At 45.8% G+C, this 24,946-nt stretch overlaps 2 protein-coding genes across 7 annotated transcripts in view; one reads left to right on the top strand and one right to left on the bottom strand.

Moving 5' to 3' along the window:
* The first annotated feature begins 6,698 nt into the window (after window positions 1-6,698).
* LOC140704266 (uncharacterized) lies at window positions 6,699-23,981 on the top strand. Of its 6 annotated transcripts, none has more exons than XM_078387968.1 (5): window positions 6,699-6,825; window positions 7,683-7,758; window positions 7,912-7,979; window positions 12,359-12,498; window positions 22,047-23,981. In XM_078387968.1, exons 1-5 carry the CDS (start codon window positions 6,714-6,716, stop codon window positions 22,239-22,241), a joined length of 591 nt encoding a protein of 196 aa, XP_078244094.1. In that variant the 5' UTR covers window positions 6,699-6,713; the 3' UTR covers window positions 22,242-23,981. The 6 variants fall into 6 exon arrangements, 4 of the variants coding, with proteins under 4 accessions (XP_078244094.1, XP_078244096.1, XP_078244097.1 ...); XM_078387970.1 differs by having other exon boundaries at window positions 7,683-7,720; window positions 7,886-7,979; XM_078387971.1 differs by having other exon boundaries at window positions 7,683-7,720; window positions 7,889-7,979.
* LOC110070683 (uncharacterized) overlaps window positions 17,421-24,946 on the bottom strand; it is a 394,582-nt gene continuing 387,056 nt past the window's right edge. The window contains exon 4 of the mRNA XM_078387888.1: window positions 17,421-17,861. Coding sequence (XP_078244014.1) covers window positions 17,839-17,861 — 23 coding nt within the window. The 3' untranslated portion in view covers window positions 17,421-17,838. The remainder of the gene's footprint in view (window positions 17,862-24,946) is intronic.

A 24,946-nucleotide genomic window follows, 5' to 3' on the forward strand; every position in this document is an offset into this window, starting at 1 on the left:
CTTATAATTCTAATTAACATATACATTTTGCTGCAAACTCCATCTGGACATAAATGGAACAAATGCTGGATGAGTTAAGCATAGTTTTTCCAAATGCTTTACTTGTTAGGTGACTTTAATGCCTGAATTGGATCTTCACCCCCTACATTTGTGGGTCTACAGGAGGGTCACCCATGGATCTAAAGGAGGAACTCGAGCAATCGTTTGAGCCGAAAGGTTGTCGGCAGCACTCATGCAACCCCAGATCATGACACTCCCACCACCATGACTGACAATAGGCATGACACACTTGTCTTTGTACTTTTCACTTCGTTGCCGCCACACACGCTTGACACCATCTGAACCAATAAGTTTATCTTGGTCTCACTAGACATGGTTGCAGAAATCCATGTCTTTGATCTTCTTGTCTGCAGCAAACTGTATGCGGGCTTTCTTGTATTTAGAAGAGGCTTCCTTCTGGGACGACAGCCCTGGAGACCAATTAGATGCAGTGTGCAGCGTATTGTCTGAGCACTGACAGACTGACCGCCCACCCCTTCAACCTCTGCAGCAATGCTGGGAGCACTCCTATGTCTGTTTCCCGAAACCAACCTCTGGATAGGATGCTGAGCACGGGCACTCAACTTAATTGGTCGACCATGGTGAGGCCTGTTCTAAGTGGAGACGGTAGTCCCAGGATGTAAAATGGGTATCAATACTGTATTCAAACATAAGATTTCTGGGACTACTGTCTCTCCTTGCTTGAGAGATTCAGTGGCTGTACCAGTCCTTCTTGTTCCTGTTCTGAGTGGAAGCTGTCCTGTTAATCTTGGCCCCCATGCTGCAGCTCAGTTTCAGGGTTTTGGCAATCTTATAGCCTATGCCATCTTTATGTAGTAATAATTCATTTTCCAGATCCTCAGTTCATTATGTGTCATGTGGAACTTCCAGTGACCAGTGTGAGATCAATAATACCTGCTCCGCCTTCAAACCTGAGACTTGTAATACTAACAGGTCTCATGACACCAGGGAGGGAAAATGGCTACTTGGGCCCAATTTGGACACCGTCACTTAGGGGTGTACGCACTTATGTTGCGCACCTGTGGGCCCCCCCGCCCCATTCTGTTTAATTTTACGGGTACCAATGGGGGCTTTTCTCCTTTGGCAAGGTGAATTCTATGAGGGTTTTTTTTACAATTTTATGTCGTGCCCTCCTCCACTCCCAGCTAGGCGGTCGCCGGCGCTCCCTCCCTTCTCCGCTTCTTTATCCTGCTGGTGCTGGTGGTGGTGGTCATGAAGAAGGAGCCAGAAGGAGTCGTGGGTGGCGAAGAGGGCTTGCGCACCCCTCCTCCTCCTCCTCGGAGCCCCAGCCAGGCTAAGGAAACTCCTGGGTGGCTTCCTCGGACTCTTGCTCTGCTTGGTGGAAAATCTGATGTGGCCCAGCCTCACCCAGACTCTACCTCCAGTGGCCCCCAGGTAAATTGGGTTTGGACCCCTGGTTTAGATTATACCTGGCTAGCCCAGTGGTGTTTCCTACTTTCTTCAGTTTAAGCTTGAATTTTGCTATAAGAAGCTGATGATCAGATCCACAATCCTCTCCAGGTCTTCTTTTTTTTGCTGACTGTATAGCGCTTCTCCATCTTTGGCTACGGAGAACATAATCAACATGATTTTGGTATTGCCCATCTGGTGATTTCCATGTGTAGAGTCGCCTCCTGTGTTGTTTGAAAAGAGTGTTTTTGATGACCAGCTTGTTCTCTTGACAAAACTCTATTAGCCTTTGCCCTGCTTTGTTTTGAACTCCAAGGCCAAACTTACCTCTTGTTCCTTTTATCTCTTGACTCCCTACTTTAGCATTCCAGTCCCCCATAATAAGAAGAACATCTTACTTTGGTGTCACTTCTAGAAGGTGTTGTAGGTCTTCATAGAATTGGTCAATTTCAGCCTCTTCAGCATCAGTGGTTGGTTCATAAAATTGGATTACTGTGATGTTGAAAGGTCTGCCTTGGATTCGTATTGAAATCATTCTATCATTTTTGAGATTGTATCCCAGTACAGCTTTCCCCACTGTTTTGTTGATTACGAGGGCTACTCCATTTATTCTACAAAATTCTTGCCCATAATAGTAGATATGATAATCATCTGAATTGAATTCGTCCATTCCTGTCCATTTTAGTTCACTTACGCCCAGGATGTCGATGTTTATTCTTGCCATCTCCTGTTTGACCACATCCTGCTTCCCAAGGTTCATAGATCTTACATTCAAGGTTCCTATGCAGTATTTTTCTCTGCAGCATCGGACTTTCACTTCCAGGTGCATCCGCAGCTGAGCGTCCTTTCGGCTTTGGCCCAACCACTTCATTAGCTCTGGAGCTACTTGTACTTGTCCTTCACTTTTCCTCAGTAGCATGTTGGACACCTTCTGACCTGAGGGTCTCATCTTCCAGCATCATATATTTTAGCCTTTTGTTTCTGTCCATGGAGTTTTCTTGACAAAGATACTGGAGTCGCTTGCCAGTTCCTACTCCAGATAGATCGCATTTAGTCAGAACTCTCCACTGTGACCTGTCCATCTTGGTTGTCCCTGCACGGCATAGCCCATAGCTTCTCTGAATTACTCAAGCCCCTTCACCAGAACAAGGCAGCAATCCGTGAAGTTGGATAAATTCATACTAGAAATTAAAAATAAATTAAAGGAATATGGGAACATTGAGTTATCCATGTTTTGTCAAATAACACTGCGTAAAATGAAAATCTTGGTGAATACTGAAGAACTTCCCTAAGTGGGAAGCGCCCTTTACCAAGCCTCAGATGAAGTGGGGGAGGGGAATGTTTGCCAATCTCGTCAGATATCGGTCTAGTCACTTTCTCTGATAAGTTACACCCACTCTCTTCAGCGTTTAGGTCCTTAAGAGTTCCATATGTTAAAAAAGCCACTTCCTTCAAGCTCTGGTCCAGTTTATTTTCCAACATCCTTCTCTACTTTTCCACTCTCTGTCATTGGGAGATTCACAGCTTTGTGCTAAGATGGCGCCCACTCAGTTTCGGCTTCCAGATGCACCTTCAAAGAGAGGCCAGTCTCTGCAATACCTCTGCAACTCATAAAATCAATGTTTTGAACTCTTAAGAAAGAGATGCCAGATCTGGTCTTTTCCCATAATTTTCCCCTGGGTCATCAGCCCTTGCCCTGGTCAGCCTGAGGCATATCTCGGTGCCCCTCTTGGATGTTTCATCTAAGAAAGAGCAGCCAGCGAATGAAAAATTAAACCCTATCTGGCAATTTTGGTTGTGCAAGGATACGGCTGCTGTCTTGGACAGGTGGGGTCTCTGGGAGTCCTCACCTGAAAAAGTAACTTCCCCAAGGTCTAGGGAGGGAAGAAGGAGACACAAGACTTTTTTGTGTTTTTGATGACATGCCTGAGCCACACAAGAGAGTCCTTTGAGGAAATGAAATCTCAGGCAGTGCGAAGACTTCTCTGTCAAACACCCCTTCAGAAGAGTCTCCTGGTGTCCCGTTTCTCAGGGGGTTTGACCATCCTGCATGTTCTGTGTCCCACACTTTTTTTCCTCCCTCCTGCTTTCTGACCTCCATCAATATCCCTGTGGGTACTTTTCTTTTTTCCCCAAAGATACTCCTGTATCCTTTATCCTCCTGCCACGGTCTGCCGAATCTGGCCACAAATGTATGTTTTTGTTCATATGATATGTTTTTTGCTCATAGGATATGTGATATGTTCTATTTGTGGTCCACAACGAATATTCTCTGTGAAATGCTCCCCTTCCCCCAATTTGCAAGAAAAACACAACTGGAAAAAAACGGTGTAAGAGTGTTTGGGGGTCTTAATGGAAGGAATGGTTTGCACTGCCTTGCAAGGATGCCTCTAGGAACTACGTTCTCAAAAGGGGAGGCACTATGTGACTGTGTCCACCAGCCCATGGGTACCCCAACCCGGTTTACCCCTTTCCTGCCCCATGTGTCGTTTCTTCATACCTCTGGAGCAGAACCCTGGGCACAATCTAGGGAGAGGATGAGTGCCCTTTCCTTTCTCCCTCCCTCCTGTTTTTCCTCCCATGTTCTCTTTCAGACATATCCTGGTTTGAGAAACAGGAGGATGAAGCTGGGGAACTCAAAAAGGGCCTGTGAGATCTGCAGACATAGATCCTTCCTGAACCCCCCGTTCCCTGAAAACCTCCTGCTCCCCCTAGAGCCAAGGGGTACCTGCCTTTCCCAAGCATGATGTGCCTCGGCTTTCCTCTGTGCCGGGATCTAGTAAAGGGAGAGCGGGAAAAGTGAAAGGGAAGAGAGTTGGGATCTTCTTCAGCCATTTCCCCTTTCTCCTGGCCTATTTCACTTCCCTGCATTGGGATCCAGGGCAACCCATTTCCCCCCCCCTCCACTCTTCCTCCCCCCTCCTCTTTCTCCCTCCCCAGGCTTGCTTTCCTGCCCTTTGGGGCGAAAAAGGGGAGGTTTGTTCCCCCCTACCCTCTAAACAGCGCCTACTGATTCTGGCTTGGGAGTGCGTTGAGGAAGGTGGGGCTCCAGCGGGTGGGGTGGAAGCAGATCCAGGTGACTTGCCACCGGACGGAGCCTCATTTCTGCCCCCCCTCCCTCTGTTCTCTTATGAAGAGGATCTGGAAATCAGGTGGGGAGGGAGGGAAATGGGGCTGGTTTTCTCTCCCATGAAACCCCCACCTGCCTTGCCCGGGGGGGCAGAGGAAGGTTGCCTCTCTGACACCTACTAGGGAGGGGGGAAGAAGGTGGAAGCCGGCTATGAAAACCCAATCTCCCTCCCCTCTCCTTGGGACTCCCTTTTTTACCCCTAACTGAAATTCCCTCCGCCTCCCCAAGGAGGTGCAGCCGGAGTGAAGCAAGTAGGAAACTCACGAGGAGTCCTCTTTGCAAGAGCGTCGCATGAGACCATAGAGGTGGGGGGGGGAGAAGGGGCAAGAACACAGATCCCGCCCCTCCTGCATTTGAGTGTTTGATTTTATATTCTCCTAGCAAGGTGACAATCAATGCAAGAATCCAAGTTCCAGTGCCTCTGACCGCTGGCTGTCTATTTCACTTCAACGCCTCCGGCGTCCGAGCGCTCACCATCGCACAACACAATGGGTTCCATTGCCATACTACTCTAGCAGTTCAAAGTTTTCTCCCGATATTCAGCCAAAATCTGGCTTTCTGCACCTTGAGCCCATTATTACATGTGTGTAAGTGTGATCAAGAACAGATCCTTCTCCCTCCTCTTTACAACAATGTTTCAAGGATTTGCAAAGTGATAGATCTCCCTTCGGTGTCATTCCATCTTTCCTCCTCTGGTTTGGTTTCCAGCCCCTGATTCTCTTTCTTGCCTTCCTGAAATGTCCACTTTGACTGCCTCCTTCTTCAAGGGCTCTGTCCAAGAGAGGACACGGGACTCTAGAAGAGGCCTCAACAGTGGAGAAGAGAGGGGACCTAGTACTTCGCAGGACTTAAGATAGGATACTTTTCTTCTCCAGTGTAAAGCAGCTTTGGCCTTTTCCCCAAAAAGCATCACCCAGTGAGCTCATCTTCAGCTTCTGAGCTGAAACCTTTCCAGAATCCTACTTCCGTGAAGTGCTGCTAAGCCAGGATTGAGCCCCCCCCCATACCCCGTTTCTTACCTCCTCCCAGCCTGACAATGAATTAAGAATTAAGAACTTCAATAGTACAATGTTCTACCCAACTGTGGATCCACCTGGTAGTTGCTCTATTCAACCCATGTTTAGATGAACTCATCTTTTAGTTTAGTATCCGATCTTCTATGCAGACATTTAAAAAAACTAATTAAAAAAGAAGAGCCAGGGATGAAACAGGGGTTGGGGAGGGACACAAAGGGTGGATTTCATAATCATACAAAGGTTTTCCGTTTTTAATATATGTTCATTTTTTTAAAAAAACTTGGCATATATCAAGCCCCAGGCTTTATGTCTCTTCCCCGAAACCGGACCTAAAACTTTGAGCATCTCCCAGAGCCCCTCAAGAGCCCTCTTCGGATTGGCAATGGGAGCGAAGCCCTGGACCGAGACCCCCCCTCCACCCTCCCTCTTCCACTGGAGGCCCCCAGCAGGTTTCCCGCCTTCCCTTCACAGGCGCTGGTTCCCCCTCCATCATCCCTTTTTGACGATTGAGCATCATCCACCTCCTCGCCTGGCCAGACTGTTCCCTTCTCCCGTTTCTGTCTTTCTCCCCTCCTTCTCTCCGATAGAACGCCTTTTTGCCCTCCATGGCCCTCCCCTGGTGGAAGAGCTCGGTCCCAGCGTGGCCTGGACTCAGCCTACCCCCCCTCCCCGACCCCCCTCTATGGGTCAAGAGGCCCCCCTTGCCCCCCCTCCCAGGGTCTCTCCCGGGTGTGGCTGCGGATGCAAAGAATGCAAAGCGTGGGTGGGTGGGGGGCTTTGCCAGGGAGTTTCTGAGGGGGTTTGCTTCCTCGAGTCCAGATCGCCCCCTCAAACAAACAGACGAGATTCCCCCCCTTCAAGAGCCCCCCCCCACGACCCCAGAAGGAGGACGGCTGGAGGTCGACCTCGTAGGCAGGGAAGGCCTCGGAGGGCAGGGGGGGCTGCTCCGTACTGCTCTTCGCCCCCCCTAAATCTCGGGGTCCCACCCAAAGCCCATCCCGGTCTTCCCCTTCTTCTCCCTCCCTCCCACACACCCCTCCCCAAATGGGGACAGGAGGGTGAGGGCGGGGCCTCCTTCTCCCTTCCCCCCTCCCGGCATGGTGCTTTCCAAACAGGAAGCGGAAGAGGGAATCTCTCTCCTCCTGGTCCCTCTTTCCCCCGCCACCTCTATGGTCTCAGGCGGACGCTCTTCCAACGAGGACTCCTCTCGTGAGTTTCCCGCTTGCTTCACTCCTTTGGGGGGGGGGTGAGCCAAGGAAGGGACTCCCCAAGAGGAGGGGAGGGGAGGGGGGTCTCCTCCGGGCAAGCCGGATCGCAAACCGGTTTCTCCCTTGGTTTGCACGGCAGGCTCCGGCTTGCAAGGGGGGGGGGTTCGCCTTTCCCCCCCTCCCTTGCAAGCTCTCCTCCTTTACGGGAAAGACTCCTCGTTCCCCTCAATCGCTTGGGCAAAGCGGGGGGGGCAAGGAAGGGGGCCAGGATCAGGGCCAGGTCTCGGGGAGGAGGTATGGGGGGCTCCCAAGGCGTTGGGAGGGGATCCCAGGAAAGGGGGGAGGGGGAGGGGGAGCAGATCCGGGAGACTCGCCCCGGACGGAGCCTCATTTCTGCCCCCCCTCCTCCTCCCTGCCTTTCTCCCGTTGGATGATCTGGAAATCCGGAGAGGAAGGCAGTCTGTCAGACCCCCCAACAAGGAGGCGCTGTTTAGAAGGTGGGGGGAACCAGCCTCCCCTTTTCCCCCCCAAAGGGCAGGAAAGCAAGCCTTGGGTAGGGAGAAAGAAGAGGAGGCGTGAGGAAGAGTGGGGGGTTCAGGGGGAAAGAAAGAGTGGACGGGGGGGGAGAGGGCATGTGTTGCCCTGGATGGCAATGCAGGGAAGTGAAATAGACCGGGGGGGGGTGAGGAGAAAGGGGAAATAGCCGAAGAAGATCCTGGGGAATCCAGGGTGGGGGCGGATGGGGGGGGGAAGGACCAGAGGCAGCTTGTCCTTTGTCCTCTTTCTTTCCTTTCCCCCTCTTGTTCTTTTCATCCCTACCTTTCCATTATCTTTTTTTTTTTTTTTTTTTGGCTCTAGGAAGAAAGGACAGACAGGCAGATGTCCCTCCACAAGATGTAAGAAAAGAGCAAAGGAGCTTTACTGCTCTTTCCTTTATCCAACAAGCCTCTTGACTGATTTTCTTCTTCTTCTTCTTCTTCTTCTTCTTCTTCTTCTTCTTCTTCTTCTTCTTCTTCTTCTTCTTCTTCTTCTTCTTCTTCTTCTTCTTCTGTTATCCAAAGGAGGGCCTGAGAGGGGAGCTGACCACTCAGTGGGTTTTCTCTGGCGCAAAAGGGAAGAATCCAACTCCAGAGTCCTCCAGCGTTTGCAAAGCAGGTGAGAGCTATTCCTTCCTTCCTTCCTCCCTCCCTAAGGAAAACATCTGTACAATTAACACCATGCAGTATTTGTACAGCTTAGACCAGAATGTTAGATAATTTATGCTGACTAGCAAGCAACGTCAAGAGCAAGTTCGTACGCATTTACGGGTGGGCTTCTGTACGTATGTGTTCCCTTTACTTATACTGCTTCTGTTAAATCCACAGCTAATGGCATCATAGAAATCATAGAATTAGTGGAGTTGGAAGGGGCCTACGAGGCCATCCAGCAGGCAGTAGAAGACAGGAGGGCTTGGCGTGCTCTGGCCATGCCATCACAAAGAGTCAGACAGGACTACTCAACTAAACAACAACAAGAAGGCCATCAAGCCCAACGCTTTGCTCAATACATTAATACAATCAAAGCATATCTGCTAAATTATTATCTTAGATTTTCTTGAATGCTTCCACTGTTGGAGCGCTCACCAACTCCCAAGGTCACTTCCACTGCCGTACTGCTCTAACACTTAGGAAGTTTTTCCTGATATTCAACCGAAACCCGGCTTCCTTTAACTCGAGCCCATTGTTGCATGTCCAGTCGGGGGGAGGGGTTCTCACAAGGATTTTTGCTCCTGTCCTCCCATTTTTTGGTCTTGATTTATCATTAAGTCGTGTCCAACTCCTTGTGACCCCATGGAGCAGAGCACGCCAGGCCCTCCTGTCTTCCACTGCCTCCTGGAGTTGCATCAGATTCATGTTGGTAGCTTCAATGACACTGTCCAAGCATCTCATCCTCTGTTCTCTCCTTCTCCTCTTGCCTTCACACTTTCCCAATGTCAGGGTCTTTTCCAGGGAGTCTTCTCATGAGATGGCCTCATGAAAAGGATTGGAGCCTCAACTTCAGGATCTGTCCTTCCAGTGAGCACTCCGGGTGGATTTCCATCAGAACAGATAGGTTTGTTGTCTTTGCAGTCCAGGGCACTCTCAAGAGCCTCCTCCAGTACCACAATTCAAAAGCATCAATTCCTTGGTGGTGAGCTTTCTTTATGGTCCAGCTCTCCCTTCCATACATCACTACTGGAATAACCATAGCTTTGACTATGTGGACCTTTGTCGGCAAGGTGATGTCTCTGCTTTTTAAGATGCTGTCATCGCTTTCCTCCCAAGAAGCAGGTGTCCTTTAATTTTGTGGCTGCTGTGCCCATCTGCAGGGACCATGGAGCCCAAGTTATTTCAGACTTTCACTTCTCCTAGTAAAAGACCTCCCCTCCCAAGTTTGGAGGGCTCGAAACAGAGTGGTCTCAGTCATTTTCAGGAGCCCTCCTGAAACCTGACCGATCTCGCTGCAACAAAGCCCCACCTTCTCTCAAGCAGCAGTTTAAAGGGAAAATTAGTGGTTTACTTTTTCATCATGAAAAGTGAGCTTCTTCTACATGGTTCTCTTATCACTTCACTTTCAATGTACGTCTCTGAGGAACATTTAAAAATACCTTTTCTGTTCTAGTGCAACACCTCTGCACCTCATAACATTTAATGTTTTGAACTCTTAAGAAAGAGATGCCAGATCCGGTCTTTTCCCACAATTTTCCCCTGGGTCGTCAGCCCTTGCCCTAATAAGCCTGAGGCAGATCTCGGTGCCCCTCTTGGATGTTTCATCTAAGAAAGAGCAGCCAGCGAATGAAAAATTAAACCTCTCTGGCAATGTCGGTTGTGCAAGGATACGGCTGCTGTCTTGGGCAGGTGGGGTCTCTGGGAGTCCTCACCTGAAAAATTAACTTACCCAAAGTCTAGAGTGAAGAGGGAGGGAAGAAAGGGACACAAGACTTTTTTGTATTTTTGATGACATGCCTGAGCCACACAAGAGAGTCTTTTGAGGAAATGAAATCTCAGGCAGTGCGAAGACATCTCTAACACCCCCACAGCAGAGTCTCCTGGTGTCACCTTTCTCAGGGGGTTTGACCATCCTGCGTGTTCTGTGTCCCACACTTTTTTTCTCCCGCCTGCTTTCTGACCTCCATTGATATCTCTGTGGGGACTTTCTTTTTCCCCCAAAGATACTCCTGTATCCTTTATCCTCCTGGCACAGTCTGCCGAATCTGGCCAAAGATGTATATTTTTGCTCATGTGATACATTTTGTCCCTCTCTGGAGAGTCTTGTGGTCCCCAAAGGAATATTCCCTGAAAAATGCCCCCCCCCTAATTTGCAAGAAAAACCCAACTCTCCACTCCCTTTGAAGGATATTGGTTTTAAGTCTTTATCGAACGTGGGGCTACCAACTCACACACCAATTCTTATCTAATCTATTATTCCTAATGTCTAAACCATAAAGCATGTTGCACTCCCTCTGAAAACGGAAAGAGTGGGGTCTTTGGAATCCGGGCTGTGCACCACGACACGGGATTTCTGGGAACGTGGTCTCTCCAGGTAAGGATCTGTTTCCCTTCTGAGCAGAGATTTGAAGGATGTTTTTGACTGCTCTGGTGGGAGGCCAGAAGAAGAAAGATTGCGTGTGGTGGACAAGGCTTCTGTGCTACACTGAAAACTCAGAATGTCACAAAAATGAAGAGCAAATAATTAATTAACCTCAGAGCTCTCCACTAAAGCAGACGGTTTATTTGAGATCACGGTCATGGAATAGCGCAATTCCCCTCAAATCCAATATGTCCAAAGGTGCCATCTCCCTAAAGTCGCTAAACCAATATATTTCTGCCTGGAAAACCAACAAGGATATTGGTTTTAAGTCTTTATTTAAATGAGCGGCTACCAACTCACACACTTCTTGTTTAGTCGTTCCACTGTTGGAGTGCTCACTGCTCTAACACTTAGGAAGTTTTTCCTGATATTCAACCGAAATCTGGCTTCCTTTAACTTGAGTTCATTGTTGCATGTCCGATCGGGGGGGGGGGGGTCTCACAAGGATCTTTGCTCCTGTCCTCCCATTTTTTGGTCTTGTGTTGTCGTCAAGTTGTGTCCGACTCTTTGTGACCCCATGGACCAGAGCACGCCAGGCCCTCCTGTCTTCCACTGCCTCCCGGAGATAGGTCAAAGTCATGTTGGTTGCTTTGATGACACTGTCCAACCATCTCATCCATGTAATGCACATGAAATATTCACTGAGGTTTACTCAAACCTTTTCCTCTTTGGGTGAAGAGTACAAAAATGTAACCATTACAACACCTTTTTTTATTCCCCTACATACATGCAGAGAAGTGTTTACCATATCTAATTGTTGTTGTTTAGTCGTTTAGACGTGTCCGACACTTCGTGACCCCCATGGACCAGAACACACCAGGCCCTCCTGCCTTCCACTGCCTCCCTGAGTTGGGTCAAATTCTTGTTGGTTACTTCGCAGACACTGTCCAACCATCTCCTCCTCTGTCGTCCCCTTCTCCTCTTGCCTTCACACTTTCCTAACATCAGTGTCTTCTCTTTGGAGTTGTCTCTCACACACAAATTCTTACCTAATCTATCCTATTATTCCTAATGTCTAAAACATAAAGCATTTCTCCAGTTATGATTAAGAAAATAACACTCCTTAATTGCAAGGGGTGAAAATGTATTTCCCACATAAAGTCAGGGGGATCACTTTAAAATTCGAATCTATAGCTCATAACCATGTAGCTCACCAACCATACAGCAGCCATCATCGAAACCTGGTGGGATTCAAAGAGCCGGTGGAATTGCGTCATCCCAGGTTATCCAGGAGGGAAAGGGAGGGGTGTGTAGGAGGCCAAAAGTCAAAGGTGGCCATCTAGGTCAAAGAAGGGGTAGAACCCATCAGAATGGAGGTGGATGGTGGGTCTCAGTCCATCATAGAATCACTGTGGGTTAAACTGCCAGACACATGGAGCGATGTGATGGGGGGGGTGCTCTCGTCCTCAAGATAAAAAACCCCTTGGTTTCTGAAGGGTGGACTACCCACAGATGAGAAAAACTAATTAAAAAGTTGAAAGGGAAGGTTAAAAAAATCTCTCCAGAGTGCATGGAGTCTTTAATACAATGGTAGTCGAGGCCCAGCAGAAGTGTATACCGCAAAGAAAGAGGGGCTCAACTAAGTCCAAGAAGGTGCCGGCATGGTTAATGAGCAGAGTTACAGAGGCTTTAAAGGGGAAGGAGAGGTCCTTCTGTAAATGCAAATCCTTCCCAAGTGAGGAAAACAAAAAGCAACACAAACTCTGGCAAAAGACATGGAAGAAGATGAGACAGAAGGCCAAGAAAGAATTAAGGGAACACATGACCAGCAATATAAAGGGGAATATTAAAAGCTTCTTTAAATATGTTAAAAGCAGGAAACTTGCCAGAGAAGCGGCTGGCCCTTTGGATGGGGAGGGAGGGAAAGGGAGACTTGGAGATGGCACAGAAATTAAAGGAGTTCTTTGCATCTGTCTTCACAACAGATGACCTCGGGCAGATCCTGCTTCCCGAACGGCATTTCTTGAAGAAGGAATTCAATGAGATCCAAGTTCTTCTCCTCAAGCCACATGTGTCACCAGGAGGGTCTTGTCTGGAGGCCTGGAAGTGGACTACAGAGACTCAAGTACGAAGGAGCCTTTTTTCCAGCAGTAGAGGCCTCAGAAAATTAGCTATAGAGAGATCCCACTGTGACAAACCCAGACCTACTGGGATATGCCACACGTTAACTAATGCTGCCACCAACCATTCCCTGTAAGAAGTCACACAGACCAGGGATGGATTTTTAACCAATAAAAGAATAAGGTTTATTTAAAACAACACACAGGGAAAATAAAATGATCAGGTGAATAAGATATAGTAACGTGGCTTAGTTTCACTCATACATACACACAGTTTGGTTCACACAGAACACTTAACTTGAAGCACAGACCCTGAACCTATCAGTTCTGGCTAACCAACAGACACCTGACCCTATCAGGTTGGTACTCTGACACACAGTAGTACCCTGTCTGACACACAGACTCCCACACCAGCTTCTTCTTCCCAGCTGCTGCTTCTTCACATCCCAGCGTCTCCTGAACTTCTCCACACAGGCTTCACCTATATATACAGTACAGCCCCTCCTCCTGATGTCCCGCCTTCCACTCCCCATAGGATGGAACTTTCCCTCCAAACCCATGACAGACAGGTAACATCAGTGCTGTATGTAACACCTCCCCTCTTTATAAGTTGTTTTGTAGGGGGAAAGCTAAGGTGCTTTTTCCCAAAAAACAACCTGGATAAAACACACAACAACAGTTATACATACCATATCATACTTACTTATACTTACATTCTAAGTTAACCATAGCAATTAGGCATTTAAACATTTACCATATACATTACATCAATTTACCTTTATTCATACAAACCAAGTTCAAAAAACAGGTACATTTAACTTTTTGTCATCAATATATACACATAGTCCATGTTTCTTTCGCCGTCTTCAATCTTCAGGTCTTCTTGACAAGGCGTCAGCAACACAGTTCACTGACCCTCTGACCACCTTCACTTCAAAGTCATAGTCCTGTAGGTTTAAAGCCCACCTCATAAGTTTGCTATTGTGGGTTTTCATTGTCTTTAACCATTGCAGTGGTGAATGGTCAGTGCACAGAACAAAATGTCTTCCCCAGATGTAGGGCTTGGCCTTCTGGATCGCGTAGACTATGGCCAAACACTCCTTCTCCACGGTTGCCAAATGTCTCTCACCTTTTTGGAGTTTCCTACTCAGGTAGGACACTGGATGCTGGTCACCATTCTCATCCTCCTGGCAAAGAACCGCTCCTACCCCGCTGTTAGACGCATCGGTGTAGATGATGAACTCCCGGTCGAAGTCTGGAGCCCGCAGCACTGGATAGTTGATGAGCGCCTGCTTCAACCTCTGGAACGCCTCCTCACAGTCGCTGGCCCACGGGATGCGGTCATCAGCCCTCCTCCTCGTCAGATCGGTCAGCGGAGCCGCAATCTCGCTAAACCTCGGGATGAACTTTCTGTAGTAGCCCACCAACCCAAGAAATGATTTGACCTTTTTCTTGGTGTTGGGTCTAGGCCAATCACGAACAGCTTCTATTTTGGCCTCCAGGGGTTTTATCACTCCTCCCCCTACCATGTGACCCAAGTATTTTATTTCTGGGCTACCCAGCTGCAGTTTGTTCTCTTTGCAGGGCCCGGGCCAAAGCACTCCCTCCCCTGGGTTAAAGTGCCTCTCCCCGGCTTCCTGGTCATCCCAATCTTTCTTTCTGACCTTTTGAGCTTGCAGGATCTCTGCTGCTAGCTCTAGGTTTCTCTTTAGGTCTTTCCTTAAAGAGTCTATGTACGTCACAACGTCTTGTGGGTCATCCTGGGTGATCTGCTCCCAATTTTGTTTGATCAAATCAAGGGGCCCTTTCACCCTTCTCCCAAATAAAAGTTCAAATGGACTGAACCCGGTACTGGCTTGTGGCACTGATCGATAAGCAAACAAAAGGGATTGCAGCTTCTGGTCCCAATTGTTTGGATTCTCTGCCAAGTAAGCCCTAATCATGCGCATTAGAGTCCCATTGAACTTCTCAGTTAACCCATTACTTTCAGGATGATAGGCAGTAGTTTCCTTGTGCTTAATTCCACAGATTTGCCATAAGCGTTTCATGAGCTTTGATGTGAACGATGCTCCCAAATCTGTGATTATTTCTGAGGCAAATCCCATCCTGGACATATACCCCACCAAGGCATCTGCCACTGTGTTAGTTTCAATGTTAGTCAAGGGTATGGCTTCAGGGTACCTCGTGGCATGGTCCACAATGGTGAGAATGAACCTGTTCCCCCTCTTTGTGGCCTTGGGCAAAGGTCCCACAATATCCACCCCTATGCATTTGAACGGAGTGTCAATCACAGGCAAAGGGCACAACTTTGCTTTGGTCCTATCGCGGCTATTCCCCTGCCTTTGACACACATCACATTGTTTACAGAACTCCCTGATCTGTTTTCCTATGTCAGGCCAGTAGAAATTCTGTGTGATTCTCTGCTGTGTTTTGTTCACCCCTAAGTGCGCAGCAAACATGTCAGAGTGCCCCCTTTGTAAGATCATGGGGCGATACTTTTCAGGTACCACTAGCTGACTTCGGATCCCATCTCCCCCTTTTGAGATATTCCTCAGGGTCTCTCTATACAAAATCCCCTTTTTCTCTAGAAATCTCACTGGGGTTTCAGGTGTTAGCTGGGCGTCAGTCACCTGTTCAAAACACTTTTGGAGAGTGGCGTCTGCCTTTTGCTCTTGGCCAAATCTGCTGTCTGTGGTTAAGGTTTCCACCACAGCTTCTGAACTCCCCCCACCTGCTTCCGTCTCTGGCTCATCATTACCCCCCTGAACTGTCCCCGTGGTGGCTTGTGAACGTGTAATCACTAGCACCCGTTTCACATGTTCAGCCAGGTCATTTCCCACAAGTACGGCTGCTGGCAGAGTCGATGAAATCGCTAGCCGCCAAACTCCCCTCCAGCCTTGAAAGTTCACAGGTACCTCCGCTACTGGCAGTGAGATCACCTGCCCCTCAATCCCTGCCACCTTCATGCTCTCATTTGGGATTATATATTCCCTAGGAATAATATCTGGATGGCACAGGGTCACCTGGGAACAAGTGTCCCTCAGCCCCCGATACTGATGGTCAAGTATTCCTACGTCCACCCCTGCGGTTTCAAACAACTGAGAATCTGTTCTCACGAGCAAGCAGCGCTTGACCTCCACAAGAGGACCATTTTCCTCAGCCTGATCAGCAGATGTAACTGTTCCAGATTGAGTAGCCATGGCAACAGGCTCCCTCAGTGACAAGGAGCTTTGCTCTTTCTGGACACAGAACACAGCTTTTGGCTTGGTTCCACTCGAATCCTGAGGCACAATTCCTTTTAGCTGCTTTAATTTCTCACACTCTGAGATTAGATGGCCCTTTCCCTGACAGAAATAACATTTTCTGCTATATTTTGAGTCTTTCTCATCTTGTTTTGGTTTTCCCTCCAAAATCTGAGGTCTTGGTTTCATGTCTGAGGGCTTCCCTTCACCATGGGTCCCTCCCCCTTGCTGGTTTCTTCCTGGTCCCTGAGAGTACTTGCTGTAGGTTTCTTTAGGTTTTCCCATCGATTTCCCCTCACCCAAGGGCTTTCTTATTTGGGAAATAAAATCTGCAATCTCGGCTGCTTCTGCCACAGATTTCGGTTTCCTTTCCCTCACCTGGAATTTCAGTTCCCCATGCAGGACTGAATAGAACTGTTCCAGCGCTATCAAGTCTTTGAGCTGCTGAAAGGTCTCTGTCCCCTCCTGAGATAGCCATTTCTCTAGCAGCCTCACCAGTTGGGCCCCCACTTGGGTAAAAGTCTGCTCTGGTTTCTTGGTGATTGACCTGAATCTTTGCCTCAGCTGTTCCGCATTTATCCCATGTCTGGCAAACACCAGTTTTTTAAACTCTGCAAAATCTTTCATCAGTTCCTCTGGCATCTCTGCATAGACTTCTGCAAGGCTGCCACTGATTAAAGATCGCATGATGGTCATCTTCTCAGTTTCCCTTACTGAGAAGTCCACAAACGCTCTTTCCACTAGGGAAAAGAACACTTCAGGACAATCTCCCTTGTGGTACACAGGGAATTTCTTCAGGTCAGCTTTAGACAATTGGCCTCCCTCAGAATCCCTATTGTTATTATTGTTCTGATTCATCAGTTCCAATTTTCTTAACTCAAACGCCATTCTTTCTTTTTCCAGAGCAATTTTCTCTCTCTCTAATCCCAATTCAAATTGTCTCTGTTTCTCCCTTTCCTCCCTTCTTTCTCTCTCTAATCTTTCCTCCATTCCCCTCACCCTCAGTTCATGCTGTTGGGCTAGGAGTATTTTTCTGAGTTCTGGGTTTTGTTCTCCCGTGCTGTCACCCTGCACTGAGCCAAATTCATCCTCAGAACCTTGGTCAACCTGGGGGTCTTTCACTTCACCCATTTCTGCCATTTGGCTTCGAGTCAAGGGCATAATCCCCCCCCCAGAACAGGCTGCTTTCAAAAGTCAAGCCTCAAAATAAAGCGACCACTTTTTTTTTCTTTTGCCTCAGAACCAGCTTTCTACAGATTACTGCTGTTCTTCAGCACTAACTTGCAACAGTTGCGAGCCAGAGTCTACCCCCCTCTGCTAGGCCTCTCAGCAGACAGGCTAGATCACTGTTACTTTACAGTTTTGCCTCAGCTTTTTTCCCGCCAAAACAGGCTGCCTCAGAGCTCCCTAATCTAGTCCCCAGTTGGCACGTTCTTCCACTAGCGCACCTCCCCGTGAGGTACACCTAGAAGATTACCTACGCGCCCTCAGATTGTCCCTGACTAGACCCCCCTTGCTCTGGGCACACTTGCCAAGGCTTTGCTGGACCACTGGACAACTGGACCAGTCGTATCCCACACGCTGGACACCAATCAATGTGACAAACCCAGACCTACTGGGATATGCCACACGTTAACTAATGCTGCCACCAACCATTCCCTGTAAGAAGTCACACAGACCAGGGAAGGATTTTTAACCAATAAAAGAATAAGGTTTATTTAAAACAACACACAGGGAAAATAAAATGATCAGGTGAATAAGATATAGTAACGTGGCTTAGTTTCACTCATACATACACACAGTTTGGTTCACACAGAACACTTAACTTGAAGCACAGACCCTGAACCTATCAGTTCTGGCTAACCAACAGACACCTGACCCTATCAGGTTGGTACTCTGACACACAGTAGTACCCTGTCTGACACACAGACTCCCACACCAGCTTCTTCTTCCCAGCTGCTGCTTCTTCACATCCCAGCGTCTCCTGAACCTCTCCACACAGGCTTCACCTATATATACAGTACAGCCCCTCCTCCTGATGTCCCGCCTTCCACTCCCCATAGGATGGAACTTTCCCTCCAAACCCATGACAGACAGGTAACATCAGTGCTGTATGTAACACCCACCTCGGCAGAATTTGTATAGAAGACTTCAGGAGCCCTAGATCTCTTGGAGAACATCACTACCGAGAGAGAAGCAAAATTACAGGCTGAAGTAGTTTCCCTGAAGAATATGGTTTTGCAACAGAGGTTAGCCACTGATAGGATGCTCCTGCATTGTGGCGGCCTGTGTGCCTAATATAAATCAAACACGTTGCATGTACCAGAACACCTCAAAAGGACTACAGTATTGAGTCAATGATGTGTTAGCAGAGTTGATTGGCAGGAATCGTGAGGATAGGGATAAAAGAGTTGAATTCAGGTTCATGGGATTGGTCTTGGATAATTTCATAGATGCTGGAGTTCTCCACCCTATGATACGTTGTAATTGGAATTGTGGTTCTTATTATTTGGGGGTTGTTTGTATGTGTTCTATCTAGACTTTGGCCTTTGTGTGTTGCTTTTTGTTCATCTCCAAGCCCAGGATTGGCTATACAAAGAGGAACAGATTTCAATTCAGCATTGTTTCAATTATCAGAATTTAAAAAGTGGGGAGTGATACCTGTGACAGGTTTAAGATAAACCTGGAGGAATTGTTGAATACAATTTTGTACCATGAAGTAAGTATTTGTAAGAATTATACCTGTAAAAAGAAGTAAGGCTAGAGCTGAAACTGCTGTGTGTGACTTCGGACTGGAAACAAGGACTAAGTTGTACATGTATGCATATATCCTGTAAATAATACAACTATTCTGCTATCAACACTGCTGTATTGCTTGGTGTCTTCATCTCTCAGGGAAGTTTTCTACTGGTTAGTGCCACCTGGTGTATCCTGGTAATACCGCAACTCTGTCAATGGTTATGGGCCCAGGTATGCACCCAGGTATATGTCCAGGAAGCTACTAAAGAGATTGCTGACCTGACTGAATCCAGAAGGAGTGAGCCAAGAAGTGTAAAAGCAGTATTTAATCAGCAAGTATTTTTGGCTGATGGTATAAGTGCCAAAATTTTGGGCAAAGTAAAATTACCATGTTTAACACAGCCAAGCTCATTAGCTAAAGAAGGCTTTACTAGCACATTCTATAAAAGTAAATGTGTAATTACTGGTGAAAATAATGAAAAGCTGAATTGCTATACAGTGGTGCCTCACTTAGCGATGTTAATCCGTTCCAGGAAAAACGTTGCTACGCGATTTCATTGCTAAGAGAAATAAAAAAGCCTATAGAAACACATAAAAACGTGTTTAATGCGTTCCTATGGGCTTAAAAACTAACCTTATGTGAAAATCCTCCATAGCGGCGGCCATTTTGGGTGCCTCTTAAGTGAGGCAAAACAGCAGCGACCATTTTGTTTTTTTTGGTGGCCATTTTGAAACCGCCGATCAGCTGGCTAAAAATGGGGGCTTTGCGGCGATCGCTTCCCCGCAATAATCGCAATGCGATTTTTCCCCATAGAGACCTGAAAGAGGTGAGAGGGGTGGCATGTCGAAATATTGCCTTCTCGGCTGTTGCCCCCCAACTTTGGAATGCCCTCCCTATAGAGATCCGCCTGGCTCCAACACTTTTGCCATTTTAATTAAACAGTATTCTCTAGCTGGCCACATGAGCAGCAGGAGTTATTAATATTAATGTTTTAAGAATTGTTTTAATATAGGATATTTTATATTGTCTATTTTAATGTTTTTAAAGTTTTAATATTGTTGTACGCCGCCCAGAAGCCACTGGTAATGGTGCGGCTAAAATATTGTAAATAAATAAATAAATGAATAAATAACGAAATAATACCGTTGAAAACCTTTCCGTATATAATCTACGTACCATATGCCAAATCAAAGTTTTTCTGTCCTTCCTTTAATACTGCCCACTCCATGAAATTAAACCATTTAATAATAATAATAATAATAATAATAATAATAATAATAATAATAATAATAATAATAATAATAATAATAATAATAATAACAGAAAACCCTTGACAATCTTTTTTTTTTCTTATTCTGTTCTTTATTTTTTTTTAACGTTTCTGCTGTAAAGTCTTAAAATTACATTGTTGTTTTTACTGTAAGCCGCCTAGAGTGGTCTAATATGATCAGATAGGCGGGATAGAAATAAAATAAATAAATAAATAAATAAATATCAAATGGCAGTTATTATTCCTGCTTTCATTTTACTTTTAGATACAAAAATGGGCTACATTCAGTGCCTTTCTAGTTAAATTTGCCATTGGCCTCCTTCAGATCCATCCGTTGTGATCTTCCTTTATCTATTTTATCTATTGAAGGGGAATAATTTTTTGCAAAGAGACAGGCCTATCAGGTTCCGTATCAGTAGCATCTTTATGAGGTTTTAGTATTTAGTCTAATCAACAAGAAGATAGAAGAAGATAGAATTTCTTCCCCTTCCATTATATGATCGAATAAGGTTTTGAGCTTCGGTACTAATATTTCCCTCCCTGTCTTTAAATTATCTAGAATTTATTCTAACTCCTATTCTGGAAGAGGTTGCTCCACTAATTCTCTATCAATAATGAAGTTGGAAGGGGCCCCCAAGGCCATCAACTCCAACCCCCTGCTCAAGGCAGGAATCCGAATCTAAGGAGATCTGCCAAGGGGTTGTCTAAATTCCTCTTGAAGGCCTCCAGGTTTGGAGCGCTCACCGCCTCTTGAGGTCATGGGTTCCATTGATGAAATCTAGCTTCCTGTAGCTTGAGCCCATTTTTGCGTGTCCTGCACTCTGGGTGGATTGGGAACAGATCCTGCCTCTCCTCTGCAGGGCCCTGATCCTTATGAATCATGCCCATTTCATGCAACCACTTTAGACCTTGCACGCAGGGCTCCAAATGGTGATACTGAGCATTGCGTAAAACTCCTTCAAACACCAGATTGCCCCAACTATACTTGGCCTAGTTTCTATCTTTCTGTATCTTCTCCTGCCCACTTCACATCTGGTACAAAGGTCTCCAGCCGTGAGAGCAAGTCCTCAGAGATCTTCCTCTTGATCTCTCCTCCCTCCTGGAAGGCCCCTTCTCCTCCAATTCTGGCCACGAGACCACCTGTCTTGCAGATCCAGGAGTTCTTCTGGCATCTCGTGAAGTTTCTCTCCTTGCCAGTAAATCTTCATGGTCTTTTCTAGTGTCATTTCCCTCCGTCTCCTGAATTTTAAAACCAAGCCTGATGGCTTACTTCCCCACATGGGCCAATTTTAAAGTTGGTTTAAAGAGCTGAAATTGCTTTCTGCATTTTTCCCTTCTCTCTCTTTAAGTTTTTCATCTCACCTCTTAAACAGTTTACACTGGATACCATCCCAGTCTTTCAGGTCCTTTATCTTCTCCAGTAATTTATCTTCTTTTCTCCGTTTCTTCTCATACCCATGCTCTATTCTCCTGATTAGAGAAGCATTTATACCTCAGTTGGCCTCTGGCCTGTAGTCTGTTGAATATCTGTACAGTCTTTACACTTTGCTTCTCTTATCAGATAGTCTCATCTTATTATCAGATATAAAGATACTTGAAATTCTTTAGACACAATTGTAAAAACTTGGCACATGTAAAAAAATCCAGCAGAGGGAGGAATCTGATCATTTCAGAATTATTGCTCTTGGTTTTAATGTTTTTTTTTTGTTTTCTATTTTATGTCTTGTAACCTGCCTAGAGTAGTGCTGTGAAAAAATGGAAGCAGGATACAAATTGAATAAATCGGATAGGCGGGGTAAAAGTACAATAAATAAATAAAATCAATCAATCAATTAATCATATTTCAGTTGTCATTTTCCAGACATCCACCAACTCCTTTATTAACAGCAGAAATGAAAGTTTTGCACAAACATTAAGGAGGGGAAAAACACAGCAAAATTTTCAGGCTCACCTATCCTCAAAATTAAATTATAGTAAGTGCTCCAAATCCTCATATAGTCTTCAAGAACACCAGATGTCACACCAGCATGCCTATCAGTTTTACCAAATAAAAACAAGCCTTTCAACTGCATTGCAATGTTTGAGATGACTTTCAGTTGCCACTCCAGTGCAAAATGTTCAGCTCACAAGCCTTTGAAAGCCGGTCTCCTCCTCATCTTTTCCCCCCATTAATCTTAGCTGACTTTGAAGGGAATTAATCAGGAATCCTTTCAGTTTGGAGATGAAAAAGGGTACGATGCCTGATACCTTCCTCTTATGTGAGGAACAAAGAGTGAGATTTATTTATTTCTTTTCTCTCAGGTGAAGAACAGGAGAATAAGAACAGTCTGGAAACAGCTGATCCGAAAAGAGGAAAAGAGAAATTTGGAAATCCAGGGGGAGAAAAAAGCCGAGAAGAAGGAATCCTGTGTCTCTCGAAGCTGTGAGGTGTTTGAGACCCAGAACCGAATCACCAAAGAAAGAGTCAAGGAAGCAGCCCACTCTGTGAAGAAATAACCCTTGCAAGTGTAGCTCTAAAAGGCACTGCAGACGTCCTGTGAGGTGGGGTGGATCTTGTATGAAAATGCAAAAAAACCACGCAGCGGGGAAACGATATAAACATATGGGGAGGAGGTTGGGAAGGGAAGCGGTGATGGGTGGTAGGTAGAGGAGGAGGGAGGGGAGGGAGGGAATGGGGGAGATGATTCAGAAAATCCTGTTTTATACGTTTTCAGTATGACTACTTACTCTTCTCTTAATTTTCACATGAAAAGAATATTAATAGTATAGATAGTTGTTTGGAGCAAAATGTTACTTCGTTCAATATAAAGTAAGACCCTCGTATCAGCGGGATTGTTATCCACCGTTTCACTTATCTGCTGTCTGAAATTATTTAATTTTTTTAAAAAAAAATCCCTGGAATACCTCTTTCTGTGATGTAATGATCAGAACTGGCCACTACTTGCTTGCTTGTATAAGGAAAAATACTGATCATTTATATATCAACCAAATATGACATCAGATGCCATATCTATCCATCAGGGGGAGGTTTCGGGGTGTCTGTTTGGGGATACCAAAGGGGGTCAGGAAAGGGGGGCAGAGACCTTCACAGAGGCAGGGGGTTCCAGTCCGTCGGTCACCCCCAAATCTGTGGCCGGGGGGAGAAGAGGCTGCTGGTTTACGGTCTCCCGAAGAGGAGGGATCTCTGCGATGCTGCCGGAGGAACTCAGCGTGGCCACCCCACCACTCCCTAAAAGCCTCCTTGGCTCAGTGGAGATTTGAACCGAGGTCTCCTGACTCCCTGCTTTTACCTCTGGTGGATTTAACTCCAACCGAATCACGTTCATTCCTCTTGCCTTCTCTCCTTCTAAAATTACGCTTATTTTTTCTCTCCTCATTTCCTCTAACCAGTCTTTTAATCTACATTTGTGTTTCCTTTTTAATAAATCCTGAGAAATTCCATTCAGATTTTCCAAAAATTTCACTACAGGTGTTAAATTAGGACTTAACGGAGAAATTACTAATCTCCATTTAATCCAAATTTGCCAAGCGAGATTTTCCAACTCTTTTATACAGTTCTTATTATTTTTCCAAAAATAATCTTCTCTCTCGATATTTGTAGATTTCAAAACAGAAAATTAATCTTCACCAAGATGTTGATTTTACATAGCATGGTTTGACCAAACCAGGATTAGCCTTAGTCCTTTAATTCATTTATAACTTCTAGTATCAATCTATCATTTTTTCTTTTTGAAGTTTTTGTAAATTTTTAATTCTTGTAAATGTTCAATATTTTTCATTATCTTGCTTTATCAGTGCTATCTCCTCATCATTACAATTAAACAACATCATTTATGATTTATTCCAGTTTGTAGACCCATTTCCCCACCACACCTCGTATCCGCCAATTGAGCTTTTTATACAATCCCGAACCTTTGATGGGTCCTCTACAGTGGGGTCTTGACTTGAGAACTTAATCCGTATTGGAAGGCGGTTCTCAAGTCAAAAAGTCTGTAAGTCAAGTCTCCATTGACCTACAGTGCATTGAAAACCGATTAATCCCGTAACAGGCCGTTTTTGTTCCATTTTGGTTCTTTTCTGGTCTGTAAGTCAAATCTCAGTCTGCAAGTCAAACCTAAATTTTGTGGCCAGAGAAGTCTGTAACTCAAAAAGTCTGTAAGTCAAGCTGTCTGTAAGTCAAGGGTCCACTGTATTGTTAACAAAGTAGTCTGAGCAAATAAATGAATCACAGACTTACCTTTTTTGCCAGCATCCTGTATTTAATTAATTAATTGAGTTGCCTCTCCTGATTGCATTCAGCAACAGTTTTATGACCAAATCAAGTAGTAAAAGAGAAAGGGTGTATATCTTCTATCCGAGCCTCGAGAAATACGTTATGGTCACTAATACTGTTGCCAGCTTTTCCATATATAATTGACATACCATATGGCAGATCGAAAATTTTCTTTCAACGATTTTAATGCTGCCCATTCTGTGGAAATATATAAAACCTAACACTTCTCAAGGCTGTGCAGATAGTTTAAGCAAAACATGTGCTAAACCTCTTTCCCAGCACCGTTTTCTTTTTCTTCTTCTGTTTCTTTTTTCTTTTTCCTTGTTTCTTCCTCATTTCTACTTCTTTTTCCTTCTTCTGTATCTTCTCTCTTCCTTCTGTCTCTTCTTTCATTGGATCGTTGAATCATGAAGTTGGAAGGGGCCCCCGAAGCCATCAAGTCCAACCCCCTGCTCAAGGCAGGAATCCGAAATCCAAGGAGAACTGCCAGGGGGTTGTCTAAATTCCTCTTGAAGGCCTTAGTGTCTCATCAGAACCCAATCACATGCCACAAAACAAATAAAGTGTGCTGTTGCTCCTGGCTTGTTTGAGAGCCGTGGGGAGCCAGAAGGGCCAAGGGACCCATTTTGCGAACCTCAGGCATCGGTCCCGGCCGGTTTGGCAGTAGAAAGAGACGAAAGGCTGAGAAGGGTGAGTGGTCGTTAAACAAGTTGGTCATTAAATGAAGAGTGGCTGTACTGTTTTTTAACCCCTAAAATAATGAAACTATTAAAAATAATAAAACTATTAAAAAAAACCTAAAGAGCCTCGTGGCGCAGGAGTTAAACTGCCATCCTGCAGCCAAAACTCTGCTCAAGACCAGGGTTCAGTCCCAGGGAGCTGGCTCGAGGTTCACTCAGCCTTCCAACCTTTCAAAGATGGTCAACTG

Source organism: Pogona vitticeps, chromosome 2, assembly GCF_051106095.1.
Source record: "Pogona vitticeps strain Pit_001003342236 chromosome 2, PviZW2.1, whole genome shotgun sequence".
Lineage (NCBI taxonomy): Eukaryota > Metazoa > Chordata > Lepidosauria > Squamata > Agamidae > Pogona > Pogona vitticeps.

Excerpts from the sequence above, each read along its gene's own strand:
- LOC140704266 (XM_078387968.1), top strand. The coding sequence starts at position 6,714 with ATGGTGCTTTCCAAACAGGAAGCGGAAGAGGGAATCTCTCTCCTCCTG. Across the intron at positions 6,826-7,682 it reads TTCCAACGAGGACTCCTCTC|GAAGAAAGGACAGACAGGCA; the intron begins GTGAGTTTCCCG and ends TTTTGGCTCTAG. Across the intron at positions 7,759-7,911 it reads AGCTTTACTGCTCTTTCCTT|TCAGTGGGTTTTCTCTGGCG; the intron begins TATCCAACAAGC and ends GGAGCTGACCAC.